We start from the raw sequence: 19,282 nt of genomic DNA on the forward strand, positions 1-19,282 counted from the left end.
CCCATTTGTTTTGAGCTTGATTTATTAATAGCGGCTCGAGGCTCACGCTTTTCGGGAGAAGAGAAAAAAGAGTGTTTTTCTTGTAAATGTGTATTTGCCTTCAGCAGAGTTATTAAAATATGATAGGAATTCCATTTTATGGAAAGTGATTACTTGACCCACAAACAGTTTTTCAAAAAAAAAAACGCATGTAATCCATAGTCTAATCTTTTTGCATGTAATTGCTTTAAGCGTAGTTCTTGTTGGTGTTGGCAAAAATTGTTGTGGAAATAATATAACAATTTCAATTTGCCGCTAGATGTCGCAAGTGGTGGCGTATTGACAATATTTTTTTATGTGTCATGATCAGTATACTGGGAAAATGCAAGCTGTTGGCTTAGTGCACAACTTCTTATTTTATGGCAAGTGGTTGGTTTCGAACACGAGTCCCAAACAGGTTTTGTGATGACGATTACATGCTACTGTCACGTGATTTATTAAATCGGCCCCAATCCATCTGTGACCACCTGTGTGATTATTATGTTTTTGTGTTGTGCTAATTGCAATTATCTGTGTTTAAAGTGTGCTTGGTATCTAACCTTTTCATTCATTGGTTTAAAATCATTTCAATACGAACAATCCAAAGAAAAACAGCATAAATTTTATCGCAAATCTAGTCCCAGCATTTAGCAGGTTTCGAGACATTGAAATTAGCGAAATACTTGGTTAACTGACTTTTCTGACTCCTCTTGCTTAAAGTTCCAGATGATTGATAGGCCACGCTTTCGCGGTCTGTATTCATGCCGAAAATCAAGTGAGCTTTTGCCCTTTTACTCTACGCAAGGTTTCCGTCCTCGCTGAGCTCACCTAAGGACAACTGTGTTATTCTTTGACAGATGTACCGCCCCAGTCAAACTCCCCGCCTGACAAGGTTTGCAGGGCGGGCGCCACACTTAAGACCGTGACCCGAAGGTCTCTTCTGCTTTACTGAATAATGACACAACAAGCAAAAGGTTCCATGTTTTAATGTTCCATGTATATTATTTTATATGTGATGATTTGTGAAGCAAAGTATTTACAAAATATTCACAGCATCAAGCAAACACACTTGTGAATTCGATGCAATCGTGGTGGTAACGTGTATGTGAGGTTTATAAATTGTTGATTTCTTCAAAGAATAAAGAATAAATAAATTTTCCAGTAATTTCGATGATTTCTCGTTAATAACGCAAATAATTCCATTTATTTGCATTGTTTATCCTCAGTTTTATTACATCACAGGTCTTATTTTCATTTCCGAACGTTTACATGATACCCGATTCCAACGGTTCGAATCGTCTGCTCTTGTCGCCTCATTGTAATACTTTCCGTTCAGGTTGGATTCATAACAACTCTTATACCACCAAGCTCCATGAGCATGGTAATCAACAGCACAGTTTATACCACGTGAATCATGATCTCGGTCATGTGTGGAGAATGACATCTGATTGTGATAATCCAGCTGATCACCTATTGGTGCAAATTTTTTAAAAGTTTAGTTTGCGGTTCAGATGTTAACCAACCAATCACCTGGCATACAATTAAGAGCAGTGTATGTTTAATATATATAAGTTTTACGCATTTTGTGAGTAACATAGACATAAGTGCCAAAAACACAACAAAATGCAAATAACGCTATAAAGTGCAAATAACGCAAAAATTGTGAAACACATTATTTCTTAATTCTGAAATTTTTCGTATTGCGCTTTCAGACTTGGTAAAATTGCAATTTTTGGTTTTTTAGTCCTAGACACATTTATATCGATTTGTTTTATTCTTTCGATTTTGGCGGCTAGCGAATTTCACAAATGATAAAAAAAATATTTATTAACCGCCACACAAGTGATTGGCTCGTATATTTACTTCAAAAGTACTCGAACTGTTATGGAAAAAAGCATAAAAAATGGGCATACGAGTCAAATTTAGCAAGTCGTTAATTGGAAAATGGCACGCGTAAAATATTTCTTTGTTTGACCAATACAAGCCATAACGCTTGAAAAAGACCTCGCAGTTTTTTGTAGGATATAAACGGTTACCAGATGAGGATCTAAAAAGTCTTGTCAGGAGGCACGCGATTATATTATTTTAGCACGCATCCTCACATAAGTTTTGTAACTCACCCACGATTTAGAGCAGGGGTGCACAACCTGCGGCCGTAAACATGCTTTATATTACATTTGTATTGTCGGCCGTGCATTGTGAAAAACTTAACAGGTTTTGCTTGGTTGTTTGGCTTATTGAATTGGTCAGTCTTTGTTATAAAACAGAATAAAATCATGTGTTTTTACGTAAGAAATATTGTTAAATATAACATTTCATTACATTTCAAGACATAAGTAAATGCGAAATTGTCAGTTTGGGACTCACTGGCGACTGTTGGTAAAATAAAGTCTGCGTGATGCGGCCGGTATTAATCTAAAGGTTGTGCGCCCCTGAGTTAGAGACTTTATTAAACTACCTTTGTATCAAGCTAATTTAGTTAAACATGTTTGCTCACTTACCTGCGGTACCAATGTACCCACCAACAGTCAGACGGTAGTTCTCCCCTGATGAACCGATGCTGAAGTTGCTGTCAAGATGGTACAAATAGGAACTCAAAAACTTGGCACTCAAACGCACGTATGTATTTACCTGTACTTTGCATAATACTTAGTATCATCGAAATTTTGCAGGTCAACGCGGAGCTCTTGACGTTTCCAACTTGTAAGTTCGTGCATCAGCTCCAAGCCTTAATTAATCATCAAACGAAGTGTTATTCGTTTTTGCTTTTTACAAATGTTGTTGGTGTTTGGAGATGAAAAAGCATTGCTTGCACCAAGATATGACAATCGTGACGACGAGGAAATACTAACACATTTACACACAAGCCTATCTACCATTGTTAGTGTTTGATACTACCGCTGGAGGCGCTAAAGAACGAAACCTAGTTGGGAGTTGGTAAAATCTAAATAAACAAAAGAAACCATTGATTTAAATGCGGGTAATGCCAATGTCGAATTACCTAACCAAAACTCTCCAGTCAAGGAACCAAATCCATTTTCATATTCTCTCCAGCGCCGATAGAAATTAGTTGAACCGTCAAATCTTTTCTGTACAACCTGAAAATTCAAAACAAACCCAATTGACGTTTTGTTTGGTCAGTAAGTGCGTTTTTGTTTAATATTTCAATCGGCTAACCGCCTTTATTATCATGACGCAATATTTTTGGTAAGGTTTAGTTGTAGAATATTTTTCGTGACGCTATGTTGAAATTTGAGCAGGAACAAATAGAAAACGCTCTTTTTGTATAATTTTATTTAAGGCATCCCGTTTTATTTGAGCTTCGGTGCCTTTTAATGTGTTTGCATAGCATTATCCTGTTCATTCTAATAGAGTTTTCCATTCTTGGACAAACCTTTGTCAATGAACAATAAATGATTGAACTCTAATCAATCTTCATTATGTAAATTTACCAGCCAACCACCGCCGTCCGTTTGCATGTCGCAATATCCTTGATAGTAAACAGGGTCATAGAAGAAATAGACACCGCTTCTGTTAAAACCCTTGTCCAGTGCGTCTTTGCAACTTGTCAATTTTAAGTGAGAAACAGATTCTCGAAACAAAAACAACACGATTTAATTAATAAAAAAATACGATATTACAAACTTCAAGCCACAAATACCTGTATTAACTTGAACTTTTGTTTCCATTGCTTCCATCTTTGCTTCCATCTTTGCTTCCAATCTTCTAAATTCGTCTTCCCAGGTGTTATTGGCACCGGGCTCTCCTTTCGGTCCCTGGACACCACGAGGCCCAACAGCTCCCTTTGGACCCCGTTTTCCAGGAGGACCCGCTGGTCCTGGTATCGGATCTTCGTTGCTTCCTCCACAAGTCAGGATGACCTGATTGGCTCTTTGGCACAAACTTAGAATTGGACAAGTTAGAAAAAGCAGCAGAATGCAGCTGATATTTGCCATCTGCATTTTGAAAGTAGGCCTACAAAAGTTAAACAAGAATCATCATGAAATGTTACATGCTGATTATGTCAAGTCGGACGCAGCAATATGCTTTATAAAAGGAAACTACCCTTTTTATTACATTTTATCCGTTTGTTGTTCATTTCTGTTTAATTGAATTCCGCATTTTATTTTTGTATCACTTTTTGTTCATCGAAAATTTAGTGTATTTTTTACACACGACATATGAATGTACAAAAGTTAGTAACGTGCAGATAGTTTCACATCACAATCATTACATTGGGTTTTAAGAGTTCTGTTTTAGGTTAGCTGAATTGCGAAACCACAGCGTTCTTTTGGCGGTTGTTGATTTGATAACTTGGTCGTTTGCAATTGAACTATCTTTTTAGTCGTGTGACCTTATGTAAAAACCTAATATTTAACATACATAAACGACTGCAGTTCATCCAGATGGTTTCAGCGTTCCATATCTTTCGTCACAAACTCTTCACACTGTGCAAACATACAACCACCTTTACGCAGAGCAAGTATGTCCCTCTGTCTTGATCTGCAACGATATATTAAACACTCTATCTCTTTTTCTGGCGACGGCACTGCCAACATTAGCACGTAACCACTTGAGATTCGAGAAATTCGACTGATGATGGTATAAGCACTTGACGAAACGTTTTAAATATATAAAACAGGGCAAAGTTTTCAACAGTATGGGCCAGTCTCTTTATTCTCAGAATCTTACCTAAATCTGCAACAATATTTCAAGCTTCCAGGCGCTTTTATGCTTGAATGTTATTTCAGTTTGTCGAAAAACAAAAAAAGGCTGTTTGCTGGTGATATTTGGATCTGGCAACCGTCAGGTACTTGCGTAAACATTGCTGGGAACCGTCAGGTATTTGCGTAAATATTGCTGGAAACCGTCAGGTATTTGCGAAAACATTGCTGGGAACCGTCAGGTATTTGCGAAAACATTGCTGGGAACCGTCAGGTATTTGCGTGAACATTGCTGGGAACCGTCAGGTATTTGCGTAAATATTGCTGGAAACCGTCATTTAATTGTGGAAATTTTGCAGGGAACCGTCATGTAATTATGGAAATATTGCTGGAAACCGTCATTTGGTTGGGAAATATTGCAGTGAACCGTCATGTATTTGTGGAAATATGGCTGGGAACCGTCGGGTAATTGTGGAAATATTGCTGGGAACCGTCATATAATCGTGGAAATATTTTTGGGAACCGTCAAGTAATTGTTGAAATATTGCAGGGAACCGTCAGGTATTTGAGGAAATATTGCATGGAACCGTCATTTGGAATAGTGACATTGCCATATATATGTGAAGTATCAAACAGATTAATTTATTTGAACTTGGGCATTGCGTAAGAATGAAAGTTCCACAAAAGATTTCCCAAATATTTAGGTCAGTGGTTCTTGATCTTGGTTAGACCAAAACCCCAGGGGTTCGATTTCGACGTTTCAGGGGTTCGACGAAGCTCCAATGATTTACAAAAATCAGCGAACGTTTCAGTCACATTTTTCTCTCAAATAGTTTCGCAAGTTAGGTTGGCACGAGGAGGTTGGATTGTAACCATTGAATACTTTCACTCGCATGAGCAAAGATAGTAATTGCTGGGCACTTGCGTGAATTTGAAAATCGTTCGTAGTCATGGCTGAGGTAAACATTCATCACACACGTACAACATTGGTGGCTGGCGGTGCGGTTTTCGATATCGCGGCAAACGACCGGGCGTTCATACGAGTCGGCGCCATGCCGTGAAAGCGTGATTTTCTCGCTTGCACCGACTGATGGCGGAGTTAAATCTGATTTAACTTTTCAGTCAACCGCAATGCTCGGAAGATTGTTTTCGCATGGTATTTCGATTGTTACAATGAATTTTAGGTGGTTTAAAGTACTTTTATTTATACATTGAGTGTTTGGTAAAAAAATACCAGAAATTAATTAATAGATGATTATTATTGCTCGCAATGACGCAATAATTATTTTTTTTAATTTTGAAAACGTTTGTTCAAATATATCTTGTAGATCAGTACCACAAACCTGGTCATTTTCTGATCCAAAAGTAATAGCGAACTAAATAATGCATTTGTTTTGAGTAACGCTCTGTACATGAATATTTTATTGATTTTGAAGTTAAACGTTAGCAACAATTTGTCCTATCAACGATTTTTGGATACAGAGGGTCAAGGTGTATTGGTTATTTAAACCGTTCTTCGGGTATGAATCCCGCTGTCGCTTCAGACGGTGCCAAAATAATCCGCGAACAATCGCGTCTGTTGTGCAGAAGAGGGCATTCCAAAACATATTTTTTCGTGCTGTGATGCATTCAAAACACATTCCCGTGGCTAGGTCAGATATGCTTTATAGAGCGACCATATCTGACCACGTTTGCGAATTCAAAGTCTCGGGCTTTAGTCATATCTCCCCGACCCATCTTCAACACCATTGCATTCTGGTTGCGGTAAACAAAAAAACATAACATCCTGCATGCGAAAATGTCTTGGCTTGTACGCAGTATCCAAATACTAAAATTGTGTCAGATTGATTTCAGTTCGTATTCCGTTTCGTTTTAAGTCTATATATTCTAATTATTGCTATTTTTGCATGTTTTCGGGGGTTCGACGAATCCTTGCAGAGAATCCAAGGGCTTTGATGCGGTGGAAAGGTTAAGAACCACTAATTAAGGTTCTGATGCTCAGACAAGAAAGCAACGAAGCGGGAAGTTTTCTGAGGGAATTTTGGGAAAAAGGAACATTGACTTCTTTCTGCGTCTCTCTCGTATTTTAACTGCATGTCTTGCTCTTTTTCGGTGCGAGCTTGGAAGTATGTGTAATGTGTAGTCACAGACTAAACTTGCTGCACAACTATATGATTGACTCAAATGTTGCCAAATCAAAGGTAACAAATATTAACAAAATAATGGAATTTAAATATTTTAATTATTAGTTTTTTCTTCTATCTCTTTTAATCGAATGTTCACTGGCATCGCAGCCAAGGCTTGGCACCAAAGCTTGATCAGCCACTGTGGCTCCTATAGGCGCAATGGGTCTTTTGGGCCTGTTGGCTAATAATTGCCTGAATGTCTCTCTGAAGAATTCACAATGGCAAATACATTAATTCGAATAACAGTTTATTATCAGTGTTTCGGGAATAAAATCCAAGCCCCAGCGAATAGCTTATGGAGTCTTGTATTGATGGCCTTGTCACAATGATAATAGAGAATGCAATTGAACATGTAACAGACTGATCTTAACTCAACTTGTAATGCCATGCACTGCGATTTGAAACGTAAGATCACGTGACATTGCTAGAGCAGCAGCGACACATAGTGGAAGAGGAAAAAGGGAATGTCACGAAATGACTGTAAAAACTTGTTATTGTCCGCTGCAATATCCACATCGCTATATGACTTAAACCTTGGTTTCGTATATGTTTAAGATTTTCCCCGAAAAGTTACGCTCAATATTTTGCAAAGTAGATATGTTCACATTTTACACAGCAACAGACAACAGACAACACACATGGAAATATTTTTGGAAACCGTCACGCATTTGTGGAAATATTGCTGGGAACCTTTGGGTTCATTAGCATAGCCACAAGAAGTTTCTCTCAGGAACTGTACAGAAGGTCAAACCTTGGTAAGTAATATGTTTGTGCAAGCGAAGCAACAGATTCGCCAAAACCACTCGTACAGGATGCAATCAGGACTGGTATCGGCACTCAATCTTGGGAAATAATGTCAAAGACGTCGGAAAAAGGCGCAATGTGATTCCATCGAAACAATGTTCTTCGTATTAATGCAATGGATAAACGCGGAAAATTGCATAATGGTATCTGAATTTAATGCCTCACAAAAAATAAAACAACATTTTGGTTTGGTAGATATGACGACCATCAGCACAAAAAACACTTCCGGTGTCTCTACGGGGGAAATTGCTTCTTGCATGCAAGTTTCAGGTATTTTCCTTTACCTATGAAAGGGCGCACAAAACACAAGGGAATATACTGGAATAGTGACATTGCCATATTTATGTAAATCATCAAACAGATCAAGTTATTTCAACTTGGGCATTGCGTGAGAATGAAGCAATTTCCCACAAAAGATTTCCCAAATATTTAAGTTCTGATACTGCGAAATCAATCAAAATTTGGACTTTGTCTGGATGGCAAATTTCTAGTGGTATGAGACGTAACTGTGATTTGGTGTCAGGTATAAAGAGGGTTTCCATACAATGCTTATTTCTAGAATTTGTGCATATTTCCACAAGCTGTGTTTTTGAAAATAAAAATGTGCCTTTTTCCAAAACACGTGTTTCCTTTGGACTTGCGTGCTTGTTTTTGTTTAGGTTTTGAGTCCTAACGGGTCTATTTCTTCAACAATTACGGATTATCAGTGACATGGCGCGGTGGTAAACGATTTCTGATGGACCACCTTCAGAAAAGTCCAATCATTCTGACGAATTAATATATCTTCAAGATCGGACGAAGTGTGAAATGCATTAGAAATTTCGACATCTAAAAGCAACATACTTACGTTGTCGATAATAACCCTGGGTGTAACACGTAATAGTAATTGCTGCAGATTGCTACATAATAAACCGTGCAAATGAAAGCTTTGGTTTGAGTCCGACTTTTGCATGGGTTTTTTGTATTTGAAGACGAAGCTGGGGGTTTTCTGAGGGAAGGTTGGGAAAAAAGAACGTTGACTTCTTTCCACATCTCTCTCTTTTATTTTAGCTGCATGTCTTGCTCTTTTTCGGTGCGAGCTTGGAAGTATGTGTAATGTGTAGTCACAGACTAAACTCACTACACAACTATATGACTGACTCAAATGTTGCCAAATAAAAGGGTAACAACTACTAACAAAATAATGGAATTTAAATATTTTATATAATAGTTTTTTCTTCTATATTTTTTTATCTAATGTTCACTGGCATCGCAGCCAAGGCTTGGCAGCTAAGCTTGATCAGCCACTGTGGCTCCCATAGGCGCAACAAATCGTGTGGAGGCGAAAGGCCTGTTGGCCAATAATTGCCCGAATGTCTATTCCAACTGTCTCTCTGTAGAATTTACAATGACAAACACTTTAATTCGAATAAAAGTTAATTGTCGGACTTTTGGGAATAAATTTCAATCCCCGGCGAATACCTTATAGAGACTCAGTGTTGATAGACTTGTTACAATGATAATAGAGAATGCAATTGAACACGTATCAGACAAATCTTAACTTAACTTGTAATGCCATGCGCTGCGATTTGAAACGTAATATCACGTGACAATGCTAGAGCAGCAGCGACACGTAGTGGAATAGGAAAAAGGGAATGTCACGCATTGACTGTTAAAACTTGTCATTGTCCGCTGCAATATCCACATCGCTATATGACTTCAACCTTGGTTTCGTATATGTTTAAGATTTTCCCCGAAAAGTTACGCTCAATATTTTGTAAAGTAAATATGTTCACAATTTGCACAGCAACGGAAAACACACAATTATAAATATTTTTGGAAACCGTCGTGCATTTGTGGAAATGTTGCTGGGAACCATTGGGACCATTAGCAAAGCCATAAGAAGTTTTTCGCAGGAGCCATACAGAAGGTCAAGCCTTGGTAAGGAATATGTGTGTGCAAGCGAAGCAACAGATTCGTCAAAACCACTCGTACAGGATGGAATCAGGACTGGTATCGGCATTCAAACCTGGAAAACAATGTCAAAGACATCGGCAAATGGCGCAAAGTGATTCCATCAACGTTCTTTAGTATCATTGCAATGGATAAACGCGGAAAACTGCATAATGGTTACTGAATTTAATGCCTCACAAAAACAAAACAACATTTTGGTTCGGTACATATATGACGAGGCGAATTGCTTATAGAGTCTCAGTGATGATTTGCTTTTCACAATTATAATAGAGAATGCAATTGAACATCTAACAGACTAATCTTAAACTTGTATTGCCAAGCACTGCGATTTGAAACGTAAGATCACGCGACAGAGCAACAGCGACATATAGTGGAAGAGGAAAAGTGGAATGTCACGAAATGACTGTTAAAACTTGTCATTGTCCGCTGCAATATCCACATCGCTATATGACTTAAACCTTGGTTTCGTATATGTTTAAGATTTTCCCCGAAAAGTTGCGTTCAATACTTTTGAAGTAAATATGTTCACAATTTGCACAGCAACAGACAAACCGTCACGCATTTGTGGTAATATTGCTGGGAACCTTTGGGTCCATTAGCAAAGCCATAAGAAGTTTCTCGCAGGAGCCATACAGAACGTCAAACCTTGGTAAGTAATATGTTTGTGCAAACGAAGCAACAGATTCGTCAAAACCACTCGTACAGGATGCAATCAGGACTGGTATCGATACTCAAACCTGCCGTGAAGGCGTGATTTTCTCCCTTGCACCGACTGACGGCGGAGTTAAATTTGATTGAACTTTTCAGTCAACCGCAATGCTCGGAAGATTGTTTTCGCGTGGTATGTGGTTGGTTATGATGAATTTTATGTGGTTTAAAATACTTTTATTTATTCATTGGGTGTTTGGTAAAAAAATACCAGAAATTAATTAATAGATGATTATTATTGTTCGCAATGACGCAATAATTATTTTTTTGTTATTTTGAAAACGTTTGCAACAAAGCGGGAAGTTTTCTGGGGGAATTTTGGGAAAAAGGAACATCGACTTCTTTCTTCGTCTCTCTCGTATTTTAACTGCATGTCTTGCTCTTTTTCGGTGGGAGCTTGGAAGTATGTGTAATGTGTAGTCACAGACTAAACTCACTGCACAACTATATGATTGACTCAAATGTTGCCAAATCAAAGGTAACAAATATTAACAAAATAATGGAATTTAAATATTTTAATTATTAGTTTTTTCTTCTATCTCTTTTAATCGAATGTTCACTGGCATCGCAGCCAAGGCTTGGCACCCAAGCTTGATCAGCCACTGTGGCCCCTATAGGCGCAATGGGTTTTTTGGGCCTGTTGGCTAATAATTGCCTGAATGTCTCTCTGTAGAATTCACAATGGCAAATACATTAATTCGAATAACAGTTTATTATCAGGGATTCGGGAATAAATTCCAAGCCCCGGCGAATAGCTTATGGAGTCTCAGTATTGATGGCCTTGTCACAATGATAATAGAGAATGCAATTGAACATGTAACAGACTGATCTTAACTCAACTTGTAATGCCATGCACTGCGATTTGAAACGTAAGATCACGTGACAATGCTAGAGCAGCAGCGACATATAGTGGAAGAGGAAAAAGGGAATGTCACGAAATGACTGTAAAAACTGGAATAGTGATATTGCCATGTTGATGTGAATCATCAAACAGATCAATTTATTTGAACTTGGGCATTGCGTTAGAATAAAAGTTCCACAAAAGATTTCCCAAATATTTAAGTTCTAATACTGCGAAATGAAACAAAGTTTGGAGTTTGTCTGGATGGCAAATTTATTGTGGCATGAGTCGTAACTGTGATTTGTTATGAGGTATAAAGAGGGTTTCCTGGGCGTAGCACGTAATTGTAATTGCTGCAGATTGCTACATAATAAACCGTGCAAATGAAAGCGTTGGTTTGAGTTCGATTTTGCATGGGGTTTTATATTGGAAGACGAAGCTGGGCGTTTTCTGAATGAAGGTTGGGAAAAAAGAACGTTGGCTTCTTTCTACGTCTCTCTCTTTAATTTTAGCTGCATGTCTTGCTCTTTTTCGGTGCGAGCTTGGAAGTATGTGTAATGTGTAGTCACAGACTAAACTCCCTGCACAACTATTTGATTGACTCAAATGTTGCCAAATAAAAGGGTAACAAATGTTAACAAAATAATGGAATTTAAATATTTTAATTAATAGTTTTTTCTTCTATCTTTTTTTATCAAATATTCACTGCCATCGCGGCAAAGGCTTGGCACCTAAGCTTGATCATCCACTGTGGCCCCTATAGGCGCAACAAATCCTGTGGAGGCGAAAGGCCTGTTGGCTAATAATTGCCCGAATGTCTATTCCATGCATCTGTCTGTTTGTAGAATTTACAAAGACAAACACTTTAATTCGAATAACAATTTTTTTATCGGGCTTTGTGAAAAATTCCAATGACCGGCGAATGGCTTATAGAGACTCAGTGTTGATGTTGTTGTTACAATGATAATAGAAAATGCAATTGAACACGTAGCAGACTGATCTTAACTCAACTTGTATTGCCATGCACTGCGATTTGAAACGTAAGATCACGTGACAATGCTAGAGCAGCAGCGACATATAGTGGAAAAGGAAAAAGGGAATGTCACGAAATGACTGTAAAAACTTGTTATTGTCCGCTGCAATATCCACATCGCTACATGACTTCAACCTTGGTTTCGTATATGTTTAAGATTTTCCCCGAAAAGTTACGCTCAATATTTTGTAAAGTAGATATGTTCACATTTTACACAGCAACAGACAATAGACAACACACATGGAAATATTTTTGGAAACCGTCACGCATTTGTGGAAATATTGCTGGGAACCTTTGGGTTCATTAGCATAGCCACAAGAAGTTTCTCTCAGGAGCTATAGAGAAGGACAAACCTTGGTAAGTAATATGTTTGTGCAAGCGAAGCAACAGATTCGTCAAAACCACTCGTACAGGATGCAATCAGACTGATATCGGCACTCAAACCTCGGAAATAATGTCAAAGACATCGGCAAAAGGCGCAATGTGATTCCATCGAACCAACGTTCTTTCGTATTATTGCAATGGATAAACACGGGAAACTGCATAATGGTAACTGAATTTAATGCCTCACAAAAAATAAAACAACATTTTGGTTCGGTATATATATATGACGAGGCATAAACACAAAAAACACTTCCGGTGTCTCCACGGGGAAAATTACCTCTTGCGTGCAAGTTTCATGTATTTTCCTTTACCAAAGAAAGAGCGCACAAAAACACAAGAGAATATACTGGAATAGTGACATTGCCATATTGATGTGAATCATCAAACAGATCAATTTATTTGAACTTGGGCATTGCGTGAGAATGAAAGTTCCACAAAAATTATTTCCGTAAATATTGTTGCTGATTGCTACATAACAAACCGTGCACATGAAAGCATTGGTTTGAGTTCGACTTCCGATCGTAGACAAAACTTGCCTGGAATTTTTATATTGAAAGGGGAAGCTGGACGTTTTCTGCAAGAACACTGGGAAAAAAGAACGTTGACTTCTTTCTACGTCTCTCTCTCGTATTTTAGCTGCATGTCTTGCTCTTTTTCAAAGCGAGCTTGAAGTATGTGTAGTCACAGACTAAACTCACTGCACAACTATATGATTGACTCAAATGTTGCCAAATGAATGGAAAAAAATATAAACAAAATAAAGAATTTTAATTATTTAAATTGCAGTTTTTAGTTATTTCTTTAAATCGAATGTTCACTGGAATCCCAGCCAAGGCTTTGCACCTAAGCTTGTCATTGTCCGCTGCAATATCCACATCGCTATATGACTTAAACGTTGGTCCCATATGTGTAAGATTTTCCCCGAAAAGTTCGCAATTGTATTTGAACTCCCAGTATAAAATAGCGACTTATCAAAACCCAAAATTTCAAGCTTACTCTCATGGCGTTAAAAATCTTTCACGAAACATCTACTTTCAGTATAGTTGATATAAATAACGTAAGAATACAAAGCGATTAAATTCATGCTTCGCATCGAACCTTCATAAAGAAGTTAGTCGTGTTGTTTGAACTCTGCAACATTATACCGTGTTAGAAACAGATTTTGAGTTGTTTCGGTAACTTCACACAGCTGTGTCCAATATCGAACATAATGGATGGTCGCGACAGCAACGCACCGGAACTGACGTAGTTTTTAATTGAAATTGCAACTCAACGTACGTACCGCCGATTAGAAGCAACGCAAAAATTTAAGCTGTGCCTAACATGGAAAAACATTTTTTTCGACATCTTTCCACAAAATATTGAGTACCAATTAAACACAGAAACAAGTTTTACAAACAGTTGTTTTTGCAGCGATTCCATGAAATGGAGACGATATATGTCTCTCGCCGACTCAAGGATTTGCGGTCGCTGAACTTAACTCTGTGAGTCGGGTTGTCGAGCACGTGTTTGCACACTTCCGACGTTGCCGATCGTTGATGTTCAGCGATGCGTGTCCACAAGTTTCTTGATATCTGTTGAATGTAGGATTGACCACACGAATATAGGAATTTGTTAACGACGGACGAAAGGTCTTCTTTTTGAATGGAAAATTCTGCGCAAGCTTGAGTGGGTCATGTTACACGCCCTATACAGTCTTACTGTCTGTGCAGCGGTAATCGAATCGTGTTGATTTCCGATGGACTCGGTGGTTGATACGGTCTGGATGGCCACCTCATCACACAGAATTTTGCGTTTTTGTGTGTGGGTTTTGGAATGGCCACCTCATATTGTTTATTCATTACCGAACTTGCGCACATAGCAAAGAACTTGTTTTACCTATTTTTTACGAAATTATGATTGTTTTGTTGATATGTGTGCACTACGGTATATATACATATTTTACCGTGCAAAATAAGTTTAATTCTAGCGCTACATGGAAGGAGCATGAATTATGGATCGTGGCAAAAGATATTACGGAAGAAAAGGCCCAATTTTTTAGCTGCAGTATCTTTGTATCCGAAGGCATAACAAAAATATTGGGAAAGCTATTTTTATAGCAAGCAATAGGTTTTCGTACACGAGTCACAAACCGTTGTCATTTGTATTTAATCTAAAAGAAACGACCGTTTGCAACTGTTCTGGTTACGCCGTGTGATTAGTATAATGTGCCAAAATCAATCTGTGACTCCCTGTGTGATTAATACCACCGTGCGGAAAACTGATAGCAATTAACTGTCATATAAATGCGTTCTTGTAATCCAGGGGTGCACAACCTTTTTACTATTGCCGACCGCATCACACACACCACTGTGTGCTAACGGCCGCCACTGAATATACTATTTTTTCAACGATATACTCCTGATAATTACGACAAGTTGACGTGAGCATTATTAGAAAGGAATGGAAATGATTCCATACCTGAAAAAATGTGCACTATTTATTATATACATTTGCCAAATTACGTATATTACAATGTAATGAAATGTCGAATTATTCAATGACTGCCTTGTTCTTGCACGCTAGGTTCACGTCTCCATCATAAAACAATCCACTTCCCATTTGGGATTAAATGCCCTTTTCTCTTGTTTTAACAGCCTTTTGCGTTTCAGCGACATGACTGAGCGATTCCACTGTTTAGCTTTTCGACAACTGCACATGCGTACTTGACAATTCACCTATATGCTATTAATGTTTTATGACGTCACCATCCCTATTGTTGCGCTTTGTCTCGGTTGCGGTGGCTGCACCAGTTACTACTCGCTACAGCGAACGAATGTCTATAACGCGGAAATGGAAATGGACCTAATCAATAGCTTAACTCTTGAGACCGCTAGAAAAACAAGTTTCAGAAGCAACGACGGCCGCCAATGCATATATTTTGATATAAATGTGCACGGCCGCAAAAAATAGAGTCCGCGGCCGCAGGTTGTGCACCGCTGTGTAATCGAACGTTTTTAGTTGTTTGTTTAGCCTACAGTCATTTCGACACGAACAATTTAAAGAAACTCAACATCAACGGGAAAACAAAAATGTTTATCTTGGGTTAGTTTTCGTTCAATTATATCAACTCACTTATAAATGCTTTGGCAAATGCCTTAGTCAGGGGTTCACAAATGGATTCATCAGGCTTGTCCACAAGCATATGAAAAATGCACAATGTTACAGGACCTACGATGCGATGCGTGTTTATGATGCTTGAATGTCATTGCGTAAACCACTAAGTGGCGACAGCAACTCTGGAGCGATGTCTGACTGAAATAGGAAGTCATTATGTTCGTACAACTGACTTGGAGGTCCACAATACAAAAGCACACACATAAATCTGTTTTGAGACCAGATCTTGTGCAGAAATATCTCGTCAACTATTTTGCAAGGGAAATATATTGCGGTGTCAGATCCGTCACCCAGCACATAGAACACAACACGCAAATGTATTCAATGTTGAGCAGAATGGGAGACGCGACGGAAACCCATACACTACGAAAATTCCCATTTGTTTTGAGCTTGATTTATTAATAGCGGCTCGAGGCTCACGCTTTTGGGGAAAAGAGAAAAAATAGTGTTTTTTTTGGAAATGTAAATTTGCCTTCCGCAGAGTTATTGAAATATGACAGGAACTCCATTTTATGGGAAGTGATTACTTGACCCACAAACAGTTTTTCAACGCATGTAATCCATAGTCTAATCTTTTTGCATGTAATTGCGTAGTTCTTGTTGGTGTTGGCAAAAATTGTTGTGGAAATAATTTAACATTTTCAATTTGCCGCTAGATGTCGCAAGTAGTAGCGTATTGACAATATATTTCAATGTGTCATGATCAGTATACTGGGAAAATGTAAGCTGTTGGCTTAGTGCCCAACTTCTTATTTTATGGCAAGTGGTTGGTTTCGAACACGATTCACAAACAGGTTTTGTGATGACGATTACATGCTACTGTCACGTGATTTATGAAATCTGCCCCAATCCATCTGTGACCACCTGTGTGATTATTATGTTTTTGTGTTGTGCTAATTGCAATTATCTGTGTTTAATGTGTGCTTGGTATCTAACCTTTTCATTCATTGGTTTAAAATCATTTCAATACGAACAATCCAAAGAAAAACAGCATGAATTTTATCGCAAATCTAGTCCCAGCATTTAGCAGGTTTCGAGACATTGAAATTAGCGAAATACTTGGTTAACTGACTTTTCTGACACCTCTTGCTTAAAGTTCCAGTTGATTGATAGGCCACGCTTTCGCGGTCTGTCTTCATGCTGAAAATCAAGTGAGCTTTTGCCCTTTTACTCTACGCAAGGTTTCCGTCCTCGCTGAGCTCACCTAAGGACACCTGTGTTATTCTTTGACAGATGTACGGCACCAGTCAAACTCCCCGCCTGACAAGGTTTGCAGGGCGGGCGCCACACTTAAGACCGTGACCCGAAGGTCTCTTCTGCTTTACTGAATAATGACACAACAAGCAAAATGTTCCATGTTTTAATGTTCCATGTATATTATTTTTTTTGTGATGATTTGTGAAGCAAAGTATTTACAAAATATTCACAGCATCAAGCAAACACACTTGTGAATTCGATGCAATCGTGGTGGTAATAAGTATGCGGTTAATAAATTGTTGATTTCTTCAAAGAATAAAGAATAAAAAAATTTTCCAGTAATTTCGACGATTTCTCGTTAATAACGCAAATAGTTTCATTCATTTGTTTTGTTTATCCTCAGTTTTATTACATCACAGGTCTTATTTTCATTTCCGAACGTTTACGTGACACCGGATACCAACGGTTCGAATCGCCTGCGCTTGTCTCCTCCTTGGAATACTTTCCGTTCAGGTTGGAGTAATGACAACCCTTATACCACCAAGCTCCATGGTAAATAACGGCACAGTTTCTACCATCTGAATCATGATCTCGGTCATGTGTGGAGAATGACATCTGATTGTGATATTCCAGCTGTTCACCTATTGGTGCAAATTTTTTAAAAGTTTAGTTTGCGGTTCAGATGTTAACCGGCGAATCCACTGGTATGCAATTGAGAACAGTTTATGTTTAATGTATATGAGTTTTATGCATTTTGTGAGTAACACAGACAAATGTGCCAATAACGCTACAATTGCGAAACACATTATGTTTTAATTCCGATTTTTTAGTATTGCGCATTCAGACTTCGTAAATATTTTAGTTCTTGGAGACATTTTTTCGATTTATTTTAAACTTTCGATTTTGGCGGCTGGCGAATTTCACAAATGATAAAAAAAATGTTTATTAACCGCCACACAAGTGATTGGCTCGTATATTTACTTCAAAAGTACGCAGACTTTTATGGAAAAAAGTCTTGCATAAAAAAATGGGCAAAACGAGTGAAATTTAGCACGTCGTTGACTCACCTGCGGCCGTAAACATGCTTTATATTACATTTGTATTGTCGGCCGTGCATTGTGAAAAACTTGGTTTACAGGTTTTGCTTGGATGTTTGGCTTATAGAATTGGTCAGTCTTTGTTAAAAAACAGAACAAAATCAAGTACTTTTTACAAAATTTCATTACACTTTGAAGCCATAAATAAATGCGTAATTTTCAGTTGGGACTCACTGGCGACTGTTGGTAAAATAAAGTCCGTGAAATGCGGCCGGTATTAATAAAAAGGTTGTGCGCCCCTGAGTTAGAGACTCTATTAAACCTCCTTTGTGTCAAGCTAATTTATTTAAACCTGTTTGCTCACTTACCTGCGTCACCAGTGTACCCACCAACAGTCAGACGGTAATTCTCCCCTGATGAACCGATGCTGAAGTTGCTGTCAAGATGGTACAAATAGGAACTCAAAAACTTGGCACTCAAACTCACGTATGTACTTACCTGTACTTTGCACAATACTTTGTGTTATCGAAATTTTGCAGGTCAACGCGGAGCTCTTGACGTTTCCAACTAGTAAGTTCGTGCATCAGCTCCAAGCCTTAATTAATCAACAAACGTTAAGAGTTATTCGTTTTTTCTTTCACAAATGTTGTTGGTTTTTGAAGATGAAAAGTTTTGCTCACAGTAATGCGCAGCCCAAGGTATGACAATCGTGACGACAAGAAAATACTAACATATTTGCATCTTCGATTGCTAGTGTTTGAAACTACCGCTGGAAGCGCTAAAGAACGAAACCTAATTGGGAGTTGGTAGTGATTGGCAGCATTGGTCAAGCGCCCAACCCGTATACCAAGAAATGAAACCTGATCGGGATTCGTGCATAGGATATTCCAGGGTGCAAATCACGGTCTGGTCAAAAAAAAATCTAAATAAACAAAATCATGCCATTGCATGTAATATTATTGCCTGATATAGTGGTAGAGATCCACTACGTACATGTGAAGGTTGCCTGGCAAGTTGTACGTTTGCGCACCAGTGTACATTGGTCACAATATACCCCGTGAAACCACAGAGCTCCTGTAGCTCAATTGGCAGAATGTTGGGCCTGGTTAGCCCAGGGTCGGGAGTTCAAACCTCACCGGGAGCTTGATTTTTCAAATCTTGCTCCGACTTGTCAGGAAAAAGTGGCTGATCCAGCTAGACTGCATTGCGTGGGGTGCCAAGCCTGCAAACCTAATGATCGCGATACGATAGCTGTGATCCTCAAGCAAGGACCTGCACATTTAGGCAATCCTGCCAATCAT

At 38.4% G+C, this 19,282-nt stretch overlaps 1 protein-coding gene across 1 annotated transcript; it reads right to left on the reverse strand.

Annotated features, from left to right (window-relative positions):
- Window positions 1–1,249: 1,249 nt before the first annotated feature.
- Window positions 1,250–18,027, reverse strand: LOC145907341 (ficolin-2-like). Its single transcript, XM_082994762.1, has 8 exons — window positions 18,012–18,027; window positions 17,405–17,585; window positions 3,680–3,993; window positions 3,471–3,610; window positions 3,020–3,116; window positions 2,650–2,746; window positions 2,520–2,587; window positions 1,250–1,488 (listed from the first exon to the last, which is right to left on the reverse strand). The coding sequence occupies exons 1-8, from the start codon at window positions 18,025–18,027 to the stop codon at window positions 1,250–1,252; spliced, it is 1,152 nt and encodes a 383-aa protein (XP_082850888.1).
- Window positions 18,028–19,282: the final 1,255 nt, after the last annotated feature.

This window comes from Ascidia mentula, chromosome 6, assembly GCF_947561715.1.
Source record: "Ascidia mentula chromosome 6, kaAscMent1.1, whole genome shotgun sequence".
Lineage (NCBI taxonomy): Eukaryota > Metazoa > Chordata > Ascidiacea > Phlebobranchia > Ascidiidae > Ascidia > Ascidia mentula.

What these genes read in the sequence shown, in the direction of transcription:
- LOC145907341 (XM_082994762.1), bottom strand. An exon ending in GCAGGCGATTCGAACCGTTG is followed by an intron (nt 3,994 to 17,404) that starts GTATCCGGTGTC and finishes TAACTTTTGTAG; the next exon opens with GCCTACTTTCAAAATGCAGA. An exon ending in AAGTATTATGCAAAGTACAG is followed by an intron (nt 2,588 to 2,649) that starts GTAAATACATAC and finishes CCATCTTGACAG; the next exon opens with CAACTTCAGCATCGGTTCAT.